The sequence below is a fragment of the Ochotona princeps genome, chromosome 19 (assembly GCF_030435755.1).
Source record: "Ochotona princeps isolate mOchPri1 chromosome 19, mOchPri1.hap1, whole genome shotgun sequence".
In the NCBI taxonomy this organism is placed as follows: Eukaryota; Metazoa; Chordata; class Mammalia; order Lagomorpha; family Ochotonidae; genus Ochotona; species Ochotona princeps.
Window position 1 is genome coordinate 15585910 of NC_080850.1, and position 12047 is coordinate 15597956.

At 44.2% G+C, this 12047-nt stretch overlaps 1 protein-coding gene across 1 annotated transcript in view; it reads right to left on the reverse strand.

Moving 5' to 3' along the window:
- Positions 1 to 12047, reverse strand: part of TTC1 (tetratricopeptide repeat domain 1) — a 237361-nt gene that overhangs the window by 2184 nt on the left and 223130 nt on the right. Inside the window, exon 7 of the mRNA XM_058677349.1 lies at positions 7224 to 7278. Within this exon, the coding sequence (XP_058533332.1) occupies positions 7224 to 7278 (55 nt within the window). The remainder of the gene's footprint in view (positions 1 to 7223; positions 7279 to 12047) is intronic.

Sequence of the window (12047 nt, forward strand, 5' to 3'; positions counted from 1 at the left end):
TTTTCTTTCTACTCCAGTAATTCTGCCTTTATTCATCCCACAGTTGTATCAATTATTATTATTTTTAAAAAGATTTATTTATTTTTCAAAGATGGACTCCCAATTAAACTATTAATTATATCTCGACAATAGGATGCTGGACTCTCTGCCACTGTCCATGCCCACAATGATGGACATATGACTGTTTATGAAGAACTATACTATAGTAATAATACAGGGGAACTCAGAGGGGGCTGGGGGAACTTTGGGAGGGGGTAAGGGAAATCCCAGGGCCTATGGAAATTTTAAAAAGTAAAAAAGAAAAAAACTAAAAAAAAAAAAAAAGATTTATTTACTTTTATTGGGAATGCAGAAGCAGACAGAGAAGATGATCTACCATTCGCTGGTTCACTTCCAAAGTGGCTGCAACGGTCGGAGCTGAGCCAATCCAAAGCCAGAACCCAGGAACTTCTTCCAGGTCTTTCATGCAAGTGCAGGGTGCCAAGGCTTTGGGCCATCTTCTGCTGTTTTCCCAGGCCACAAGCAGAGAGCTGGATGGGAAGTGCAGCAACCGGGATATGAACTGGCACCCATATGGGATCCCAGGTGTGCAAGGTGAGGACTAGCCACTAGGCTACCATGCCAAGCCCAGTTCACCAATTACTACTTTCAGAATAACAGAACATAAAATGGGAAATTGTTTGTGCTAAAGGAAGCCACACTGGAGAATAATTCAATAAGTTTGTGGGAAGTGGGATTAAACAATGTTTGTTCTGATGCAGAAACACTTTGAAAATCCAAGCTTATTTTTTTCATAATAGTTTTTAATGAAATTTTTAAGTCTCTTTGTATAGATTTCAAATTTATCTTTTAATTTCATTTTTATAAACTTTTGAAGTATGCCTGTACATATGGTACCTCCCAGGTAGCAGACACTAACAGGCCATGAATAAACAGTTCTCCACATCAGAGGAAACCTGAGATCACCTAATTCATCCACTGTGTACTAGAGCCACACATGCAGACCGCTGTGTGTCGTGGGAATAAAAATCTGTGACATGTTCTACACACAATTAAACTCTGACAGGAAGGGAACTCACACAGAAAAAGCAGTTCCCATGCAGCTGACCTGTAACTGTTAAGAGGATCTATAAGAGGAAAATTCTTGCTGGCTCAGGTTAGGAAAGAGATTTGGCCCAATCTGCGTAAGGTTTGCATCTGAGGGGCAAGTGCTATGGCGCCGCAGCTCTACTTTCACCTGTCGTGCTAGAGGGCCATATGCATGCCGGTTCTTGTCCCAGCTGCTCAATTTCCAAGAGAGATCCCTGCTTATGTCCTGGGAAAGCAATGGAAGAGGGCTCAAGTGCTTGGGCCCCTACACTCACGTGGAAGCCCTGAAAGCAGCCTCTGACTTCAGCCTGGCCCATCCCCTGGCCACTGCAGCCAACTGGGGAGTGAATCAGCTCAGAGATAAGAAAACTTCTCGGGCCTCTGCACAGTGGCTCAGTGTCTAGATCCTCACCTTGCATGCGCTATGATCCCATGTGGGCACCGGTTTGTCTTGGCTGCCCCACTTCCCATCAGCTCCCTGTTTGTGACCTGGGAAAGCACTAAGGGATGGCTCAGAGCCTCTGGACTCTGCAAACTCACAGGAGACCAGGAAGAAGTTCCTGGCTTCAGATCGACTCAGCTCCAGCCATCGTGGCCATTTGGGGAGTGAAGCAGCAGATGGAAGATGTTCCTCTTTGTATCTCCTTCTCCCTGTAAATCTGCCTTTCATTTTCAATAACAGTAAATAAATCTTTTTTTTAAATATTCATTTATTCATTAATTACATTGCATTACATGACACAATTTCATAGGTACTGGGATTCTCCCCCCTTCACCCCAAACCCTTCCCCCATCATGAATTCCTTCACCTTGATGCATAACCACAGCTCAAGTTCCGTTGAACAGTAAATAAATCTTGAGAAAAAAAAATCTTTCACATATGTGAAATCTTAAACACACACCCCCCCCCAAAGCACATAAACAGTTTACAACCAAACCACATAATGAAGGACTGTGATTATCCAAGATGAATAAGGAGGTCTGTGCTGGCTAAACAAGCTCAAGCAAGTGTGCTGGGGAGGCCGGCAGGTGGGCAGAGCCATGTGCCTAAGGGGCAGGCAAACACGACTCCTCCCGCCAAGTTCTCTAAGCCAGGCCCATGACCCGGTTCATGTGCCCCAGGAGGACACTGGGGGCTTACAATTGAGCTTTGAGGGTTACTAATCCTGTGCTCAAGCAGGAAAGAAACCAGAAGGGGACAGCCTGCAGGTGGTTTTGGCAGTTACAAAGTTGGTGCAGCTTTACAGGCAACAGGCTATTCAGTCACTGAACAAACATCTGAATAGCTATGGCGCTTGGTATAGTGGTTGAAACCAGAGCCTGGCCGGGGGGAGCACAACACAACAAAGCAAAACAATGCGGTAGGACCAGCTTGTATCCTGATGCCTGAGTGTCACATTTTTTTTTCAAAGATTTATTCAATTTTATAGGAAAGATTTACAGAAAGGAGGAGAGATAGAAAGCTATTCTATCCACTGGTTCACTCCCCAAGTGGCCACAATGGCTGGAGTTTAACAAATCTGAAGTCTGGAACTTCTCCTGGGTCTCCCACATGGGTGCAGGGTCCCAAAGCTTTGGGCTGTCCTCCTCTGGCAATGAGCTGGATGGTAAGTAGAACAGTCTGCACAGGAACTGGTGCCCATATGGGACCCCAGTGCTTAGAGGGGGAGAATTAGCTACTTGAGCCATCATGCTGGACCCTGTTTGCTGCTTGTTGTTTGACAGCAGAGGGGTAACAGCATTTGGTGAGGACCACAACCCGAAATATATACAACCACACACTTGTGCCTGCTATTTGGAATCAAGCTGGTTGTGCAGGCACCTCAGAAGCCTCCCTGTACCAGAATAGGATCACTTGCTATCTGCTTGCCACACTTCCCACTGGCCACCCATTTCCTTGCCTGCCCTATTTGAGTAGTTGTCAATTAAGTCATCTTGATTCTACTCACAGCAAATCTAGTACCTCTGCTTAGTCTGAGCAGGTGAACATGGTACTAACTGGTAGAATCTCCCTATCAGACCAGAGCCCACAGCAGAGTTGAATCCCAAACAACCTGTATTCAGACAAGAAGACTTGAGGCTGGAGATTAACGGCTACCATTAGATCCAGGGTTTTGATATTTATCTGCCTCCAGCATAATTATACTACAGTAACAGTTGGTTCACTGTGCATAATGTGTCTTTGGGTGTACACTGCTTTCATGCCCTTAGGATCATTGGGGCCTGGGTACAATGGAACAGCTCCTTTGGGACTCTGCCCTCTGTTTAGAAGGAACGAATTGCATACAACTGAATCCTAATATTGCATTTCCTCATTTGTGACAAGAAACCAAACCATGCAGCAAATCCTTGCTTTCCTCTGATCAAAAGGCAAATCAAGAGAGCACAGCACAGAGAAGACAAAATTCATACCCAATTCAAAAAAGCATACTCGCTTTTTGAGTTGATGCTGAGATAACTTGCCAAACTCTGCAGAAGTAGTAGCAATTACTCTTCTGGGAAGAGCAGTGTTAATTCACAATAGATATGGAACCAACTCAGATGCTTATCAACTGATAACCAGATAAAGAACATGTGGCAGATAAACACTATGGAATACTATTCAGCCGTAACAAGGAATGAAATTTGACTTTTGCAACAAAATGGTTCCAGCTGGAACCATTACAGAAAGTAGGAACATGCTAGCCCTAAAATGACACATATCCTATGCTCTCTGATCTGACAATACATAGAACGTGCAGGCATGCGCACACACACACACATGATCTCTATCAGTGAGATTAGCATGCTGGAAATTAACTGCTGTTCACAGCTTCTGTCTATACTCCTGAATAGCAGTAGGATATTCAGTTTTTTCTTTTTCTTCTATTTGCTGTCATGGTATCTTTATATACTGGAACATTAAGCCTATTACTGTGAACCAATTGAATATGCCACTGTACTAACTTGGGAAAACAAACAAGGGGGCTAGAGAGACAGGGAAAAGGAGGGGAGGAGTCGAAGGGGGGCATCAATGCTTTAAATCTATATCGTGGAAAACATGAAATCTATTCATTATATATAAATAAATACATTTTAAAAAAGAGTATTATGATTCCTTATGAAGGACTACACCATTATAGTAAAATGGGGGAAATTTGTCGGGGGTGGGAGTTTGGGGGGAAATCCAGTCTACATGAAATTGTAGCACATAATTCAAAAAATTCAATAAAAGAGATGAGGACACGGTGTTACAAAAATTCATATATAAAAGCTATGTGAATATAGTATCTGCTTATTTCTGAAACTTCCTACTTAATATTTGCACACCTAGCTAAGTAAAACTGAGGAATACAAAACCACAGATAACAGGGACTACTACATGTTTCCATTCCTACTTTTGTAAAAATATCACTTTATGCCTATGATGTTTTACATTAAGATTGTCTTAAAAAAACTAAAGTAAAAAACCATTAGCTTCAGCAAACACAAATAATGGGGCCAGTATCGACAGCCGCTCCAAAAGGCTCCTATGTAGCCTCCAGGGGTGTAGCGCCCAGGACATCTGTTGCCTCCGCACCACAGCCCTGACCATCCCCCCAGGTCCTTTTAAGCTCATCTTCTCTGGTTACTGTGGCTGAGGGAGCCATCCCAGACACACAGGCTGCAACAGCTGCTCACTGTCCTCGGAGGAGCACTGGAAGCTCTCATGGTCACTCTCTCTGGTTAGGCTTGTGCCACCATAACTAATATCCACCCTGGGTGTTTCCAGTCTAATCTTGCTACTCATAAATGACAAGCTAGGAAAGGAATAACAAGTATTATCCTGCCTGTAATAACTATGTTTAGGACATCACCCAGAAGGAGTGGGGCCCACAGCACCTACAGGAAAAAGGAAGTCGAGGCACAGCCAAAACAAAGGCAAAAGCAAGTCAATATAAATAACCTCACTGTATTCCACACTAATGACACTCTTGAAATGCCAACTACACAGTGCTGCTTTTCATGTCTTACATCTTTAACTGCTAATACTTCAGCAGAAGCCATCGCTTTCACAGCAAGGAGTCAGCAGTAAAAGCCAGGCAGTTCAGTATAAAAAAGCCTGCCTCAGGAAGTAACCGCAATTTATGCTCAGAAAGTGTGCCCACTAGAGATCTCTGCGTATGAGCCAGTTACCGCACCTGTAACAAGGAGGAAAGACCAAAGCACTCTTGGGAGGTGATGGGCTCAGACTTCTAGAGTGAGTTCCCCCTTCCTCATTATCTGTGGTGGGGTAACAGGCAGGGCACTTTTTTATTCATGATCCTTACAGTCATTAAGAAATAAAGAAGTCAGGCACTTGAGCTAAATATACATTGTTTAGCAAGCAACTGCAGCTGTCCGATGGGAGGTGACTAGATTATAGAAGCGACTGAGGGAAACGCCACAGCTGGAATATTGCAAATGAAGGGAAGGACAGAAGTAAAACCCAAAGCCATGCCAAATCATTAGAGCAACAAGGACGGAGGCTCTGACTTCATTTGGCATGAAAATAGGCTTAAGACTTGGTCTGCACTAGTCCCTTCATGGTTTTGGACTGGCTCGAAAAAACAAAAATCAAAAAAACCAAAAAACAAAACAAAAAAAAAGACACACACCCTCAGAAACCAATTGCCCAAGAGAAATGTCTCCTCAATCCACTAAGGACCATTCTCACAGGTCATCTCTTTCAGCATGAAACCCAGCTCAGCTAAAAGTAAACAAACTGGGCCCAGGATGATAGCCTTGTGGCTAAAGTCCTGACTTTGCACTTGCTAGGATCCCATATGGGCACTGGTTCTAATTCTGGTAGCCCAGCTTTCCATCCAGCTCCCTGCTTGCAGCCTGAGAAAGCAGTGGAGGGTGGCCCAAAGCGTTGGGACCCTGCACCCATGTGGGAGACCCGGAAGAGGCTCCTGGCACTTAGCTTCAGACCAGCTCAGCTCCAACCCTTGTGGCCACTTGGGGAGTGAATCACAAGACGGAAGATCTTCCTCTCTGTCTCTCCAACTCTTCAAAAATAAATAAATAATTTTTTTAAGGCAAACTTTTTTCTAATATTGTTAGCAGAATCAGGGAGGGAATGCTCTTTTTTCTTTGTCTTGGAACAAAGACGCTTCAGAGTAATTTTTTTTTGCTTTAACACAGCATCAAGCTTAATTTATACACAAATTATTAGTGAAACGGCCTTGTTTAGAAAAACGAGGGAAAGCTCCAGAAACATCCTAAGCCTGAACGAAGCAGCTTTCCTTATAGCCTGCTCTCCTCCATAGGGTCAGAAGGCCTTTGACAGTCCAGGTTCCTGGTCTCTTCATTCAACTGCTACTGCCAAGATCCTCTGGGAAATTTCTCATTCTTTGCACACTGATGTCTGAAAGCCACAAACGGCCAGACCCAATTTATTTTTAACTATTCTCTTTGGAGCACACATGACCACAATATATCAAGTTCACATAACAGATTTAGAAACTGTTAGTGTAGAACACAGAGCAGATCTACAGCATGGAAGTGTCAGATTGGCCACAGAATATTCTAGGTCTCTTACTCCTATTAGGCAAGCAAACTGATCTTGTGATGTTCTCTGATTCCAAGTACAACATGCAAATACAAAAAGTCACACATAAATCAAATGAATCCGTTTGCCTTACTCCCTCCCCTAGTCTTCCTCCCCCTGTACATTCTTGATTCCTTACCTTCTTGTGTTCTCAAACACCAAAAGGATCCTCAGTGCCATTTTCAAAACAGAAATGTCCTTGCTTCTGACACGACCTTAGCTATAGTGACTGCAACCTAATGAGCTGAGGACCTTTTGGGTTGACTAGTGAGTGCAGTAACCCAACTGTTTAAAAGAAATTACTTTATGAAACAGGTCAGTGGCGGCCCACTTGAGAGCTGACTCATGTTTGTGCCTTTGCAGTTTTGGTTTCTGAAAAACCTGACAGCATCTCAAACTGTGCTATTCCTTTTGGGCTCAAAGCCGGCTGGCTGGAAAGCCACTAGCCCCATACAGCCACTGTCTGGAGCACAGGAGGGACCCCAAAGCTATTTCCAGCTTTGTATTCTCCTAGAGTGAATAAATCAATCTCCAGCTCCAGCCTCCTACGTGTCTATGGCCAAGAGAAGAGCAGCAAACTTACCCAACATCTCTTCTTTCAGTTTTTCATTCCGTTCTTCAATTTGTTTAGGTAATCTCTGAAGGAAATATAGGAAACTGGAGTTGGTGAAAAAATCATTAATTTGACAAGCATTCAAATTCTAACACGGTGCTCTGTTCAACAGCACAAATACCACGCATCAAAAGACTAATGTGGACATAGGGTCGTACATGTGCGCTTTTCCTGATCTTATCAAATACAGAGAAAGCTACTTATTTGTAGGTGAGTTATACAAGGAGGAATCTTGCTTGATTTGCTGCTGTATTTTTTTTAAAGTACTCTCAATGCTGAGATCAAAGGAGGATCACAAAAGATTTGGTAGAAAATCCACACCTCTACCTGTCTGATAGGACATACACCAGGTATCTGCTAGCAGAGCATTCTGCTGGTAGGATCACAGATATTTATCATTTGAATTTCTTTTTCTTTTCTTTTTTTTCTGCTCATGATGTTTTCTAACTTGAAGTCCCTGGTTTATACAACCTAACTTACTGAGAATGGTCAGATGAACTTCGGATATTGTTCAACGATCAAGCTCAGGGTTCCCCAACCCTGGTGAGACTGACACTTGTGCCGTGTACCGTAGGATGTTCAATGCCATCCTTCGTCTCTGTCCACCTGATGGCAGTTTTGATGATCTGCAGATATGGCCGAACGGAACCCAAACCTACGCAGTGGAGAAGTGTGGACTGGGCGCTGGGATGCTGGTTTCAGTCTACTCCAAACTGACTTCTGCAGCCATCTGGGGAGGCAGCCAGCAGATGAAAGATCCCTTACTTTCTTCAATTCCAACAAAATGAGAAATTGTTAAAAAAAAACCAAACTTGAAAAATAAAGTATGTCCAACATATTACATGCAGCATAAAGAGCTTCCTTTTATATGAAAGGCTTAAAACTGAGCCCAGCACCGTGGCATGCTGGGTAAAGCTGCTGCCTGCCTGCTTTAGCCTTGCCTACTGTGGCATCTGGGCAGTGTACCAGCAGACGGAAGCTATCTGCCTGTCACTCCCTCTCCCCTCTATGCAACTTTCAAACACATATTTTTTTTTGAAGATTTATTTTACAGTAAACTCAGATTTACAGAAAGGAGGAGACTGAGAGAAAGATCTTTGATCCACTGGTTTACTCTCCTAGTGGCCATAACGGTCAGATCTGAGCCAATCTGAACCCAGGAGCCAGGAACTTTTTCTAGGTCTCCTATGTGGGGGTAGGGTCCCAAGGCTTTGGGCCATTCTCTTCGGCTTTCCCAGACCAAGCACAGAGAGCTGGATGGGAAGTGGAGCATCCGGCAAACAAACCGGCACCCACATGAGATTCTGGCAGATGCAAGGCAAGGATTTAGCCACTATGCCATTGCACTGGGCCCAAGTAAATTTTTTTTTAATTGGAAAATTAGATTTACTGAGAGAAGACAAGACAGAGAGCACTAAGCCAGGAGCTTCTTCTGGGTCTCCCAGGTGGTATGGGTCTCAAGGCTTTGGATTGTCCTCCACTGCTTTCCCAGGCCACAAGCAGGGAGCCGGATGGGAAGTGGAGCAGTTGGGACACCAAGTGGTGGCAATATGGGATCTGGGGAATGCAAGGTGAGGACTTTAGCCACTAGGCTACCACGCCAGGCCCCAAATAAATAAATCTTTAAAAAAAAAACTTATCTTAAAACTACTTGCCAGGGATAAAAACTAACAGGAATTTAGCCAAGATTTTAAGAACTCTATTTCCTCTCTTCATGTCAAACTGAGATTAATCTTACCACCACTCAGATAGGTTATGAATGCTGTATACATATATATACATTTTAATGATCTAAACCAGTTTCTCATTACTTCATTTCCAGATAACATTTGTAACTATTGAATAAATTCTTCTGAAGAGGAAAAAATATGACCTCAGATATTAATAAGAAGAGATCAGCCAACACGGCTCAGGTTTGCTTTGGGGAAGCTAGTTCCATGAACTGGGAACCTATCAACAGGGATCCAAGAGCTCCCGGGAGCCAGCCAGCCAGGAAGTGAAGGTGAGTAAGGAGCTGATGTAGGGCAACAGGGAGTGGTGAGGTCAGTGGTGCGACGGGACAGCCTTCGAGGAATGTAATATATAGTTTCCAATTCTCAAGAGAAGCGAAACCTAGATTTTTAGATAACAAAATCTTTTTTTTCTTTATGTTGGCAAGTGGTCTCAATTAGCAAAGAGAAGCTTGATTTAAATAAAGCCTGTCTGCAGCCCGCCCCCGCTGGACTGCTGCTCTGAGTCTCTGCCGCACGCTGGGGGTTCACGATCCATCCGAAAGGCTTTCTGCAAACTCTGGCAGCAAAGAAATCTGTTTAACTTGCCATCTGAACTCATCTGAACTCGCATCCTCTTCTGGGCAATAACACATACACATCCAACTCTCCAGCATTTAAAGTCTGCCTCTGTGGCCGAATCAGAGATCAGTAAAGAACTGAGATAAAGACAAAAGCATAAAATTGAAGATATTGTTATTTATCTGAAAGGCAGAGAGAGAGAGAGAGAGAGAGAGAGAGAGAGAGAGAGAAATATGAATCTTGCATTCACTGGCTTATTCCCTCAAAGCCTGCAACAACTAGGGCTGGGCCAGGCCAAAGCAGGAGCCAGCATCTCCAACCGGATCTCTCCCATGAAGAGCAAGAACCCAGCCCTGTGAGCTGCCTCCTGTACACTGGTAGCAGACTGCAGTCAGGAATGAGGCCTGCACTCAAACCAAGGTCCTCTGACCCAGGATGTGGCCATCCCAAGGCAGGTTTGCTTGTTTCCCCTCTATTTCATGGCTGATCTTTTCGGAAAAGACATTTCAGCTGAAATCCTGCAATATTTTTGTTCTAAGTTTTCTTCTTGTAGTCAATTTGTTTGCAATTACTTTTTTTCATTCCTCACGATTTTGTAATGTCTGCTAGCCGAAGAGTGTTCTTCTAGACAACAGAAGTTGGAAAAAAAAATTATTTGATTTGAAAGGCAGAGTTACAGAGCAAAGAGATACAGAAAAAGATCTTCCATCTGCTAGTTCACTCCAGAAATGGCCAGAAGAGCCAGAGCTACAGGTCTTTGGTGTGAGCTGTAGGGGCCCAAGCACCTGAGCCATCTCCCATGGCTTTCAATGGGGCTATTAGTCGAGAGCTAGCTGGACTGTTAGTGGAGCAACTGGGACTGAAAGTGATGCCCGCACGGGAAGCACGCACCATAGGTGCAGGCTTACCGTGATATGCCAAAGTGTCAGCACCCCAAAGCAGTGTTTTAGCCACTGTGCTAAGTACAAGCCCTTACAACTATTTTATTTTTTTAAAGATTTATTTTTATTGCAAAGGCAGCTATACAAAGAGGAGGAGAGACAGAGGAAGATTTTCCCTTCATTGAGTCACTCCCCAAGTGGCCGCAATGGCTAGAGCTGAACTGATCCGGAGCCAGGAGCCAGGAGCTTCTTTTGGGTCTCCCACATGGGGGTAGAGGGTCCCAAGGTCTTGAGCCGTCCTTGACTACCTTCCCAAGCCACAAGCAGGGAGCTGGATGGGAAGTGGGGCACTGGGATATGAACCTGCGCCCATATGGGATTACGCCATGTGCAAGGCAAGGACTTTAGCCACTAGGCTACCATGCCTGGTCCTAAAACTATTTTAAAAGGGGGTAGAGGAATCAGGAGTGGAATCAGTATCATTTACCTAATTACAGCTCAGAAAAAAAAAATGCTACGGTTTAGAAGCAGCAAGACTGGCAGTATGGGAGCAGGCAGCTGGTGCAGCACTGAGACATTGCTCGAGACACCCAGCACCTCAATCTGAGTCGCGATTCTGCCTTTGATTTCAGCTTCCTGGTAATGTACTCCCGGAAGGCAGCGGGTGAAGAAGCAACTACCAGGTCCCTGTCATCAACTCGGGAGACCTGGACAAGACTCTCTGGCTCCTGGGTTCAGCCTGGGCCGGCTTCAGCTCTGCAGGTATTTGGGGAGAGAATCAGCTGATGAAGCATCTTTTCCAAATCAAAAGAAACAAAGGAAAACACAGATTTACAGTACCAATAACAAGAACCACTTTTTAAAACAAATATAATGTTATCTTGGGATATATTCAACTAGAAATGTGCTGGGCATATCATAAAAAAAGAAATTTGGTAACCTAATTAAAAAAAAAAAAATGGAAGAAAGCCATAAGCTTGTAGGGCCAGTGCTGTGGTATAGCATGCTAAGCCTCCATGAGCCTTGGGCCCTGGAACCCGTGTGGGAGACTCAGAAGAAGCTCCTGGATCCTGGCTTCAGATCACTGAGCTCTGGCCATTGTAGCCATTTAGGGAGTTAAACAGTGGATGGAAGAGCTTTCTCTCTGTCTCTCCTTCTCTCTGTAAATTTACCTTTCAGATAAAATTTAAAAATCCTGTTAAGTTTGTTATCTCTACTACAGAAAGTCACTTGAGACTAAACTATACAACAGTGGACAAGATCTTCCTAATCTAACAATAAAGTGACAGTTCTTGACAGGTCCAGAGATTCAAAGCTTACACATGCTCTTGTTATAACAAAGATTCAACAGTGCCTAATCACTGGGGGTTTGCAGTCACCACCTCAAAGATCTTTCATTTTACCTACCTACCTACCTACCTTTAAGAAAAGACAAAGATTGATTTAGCTGAAAGGCAGAGTGATGGTGGCCGGGTGAGGGAGAGGCAAAGAGACAGAGATCTCTCCAATGGTTCCCTCCCTCCCCAAATGGCTACCACGGCAGGGCTGGGCCAAGCAGAAGGCAGGGGCTGGGCGCAGCCTCAGGGCCTCGGTGCACACAGAAGCCTGGCCTGCACGCGTGC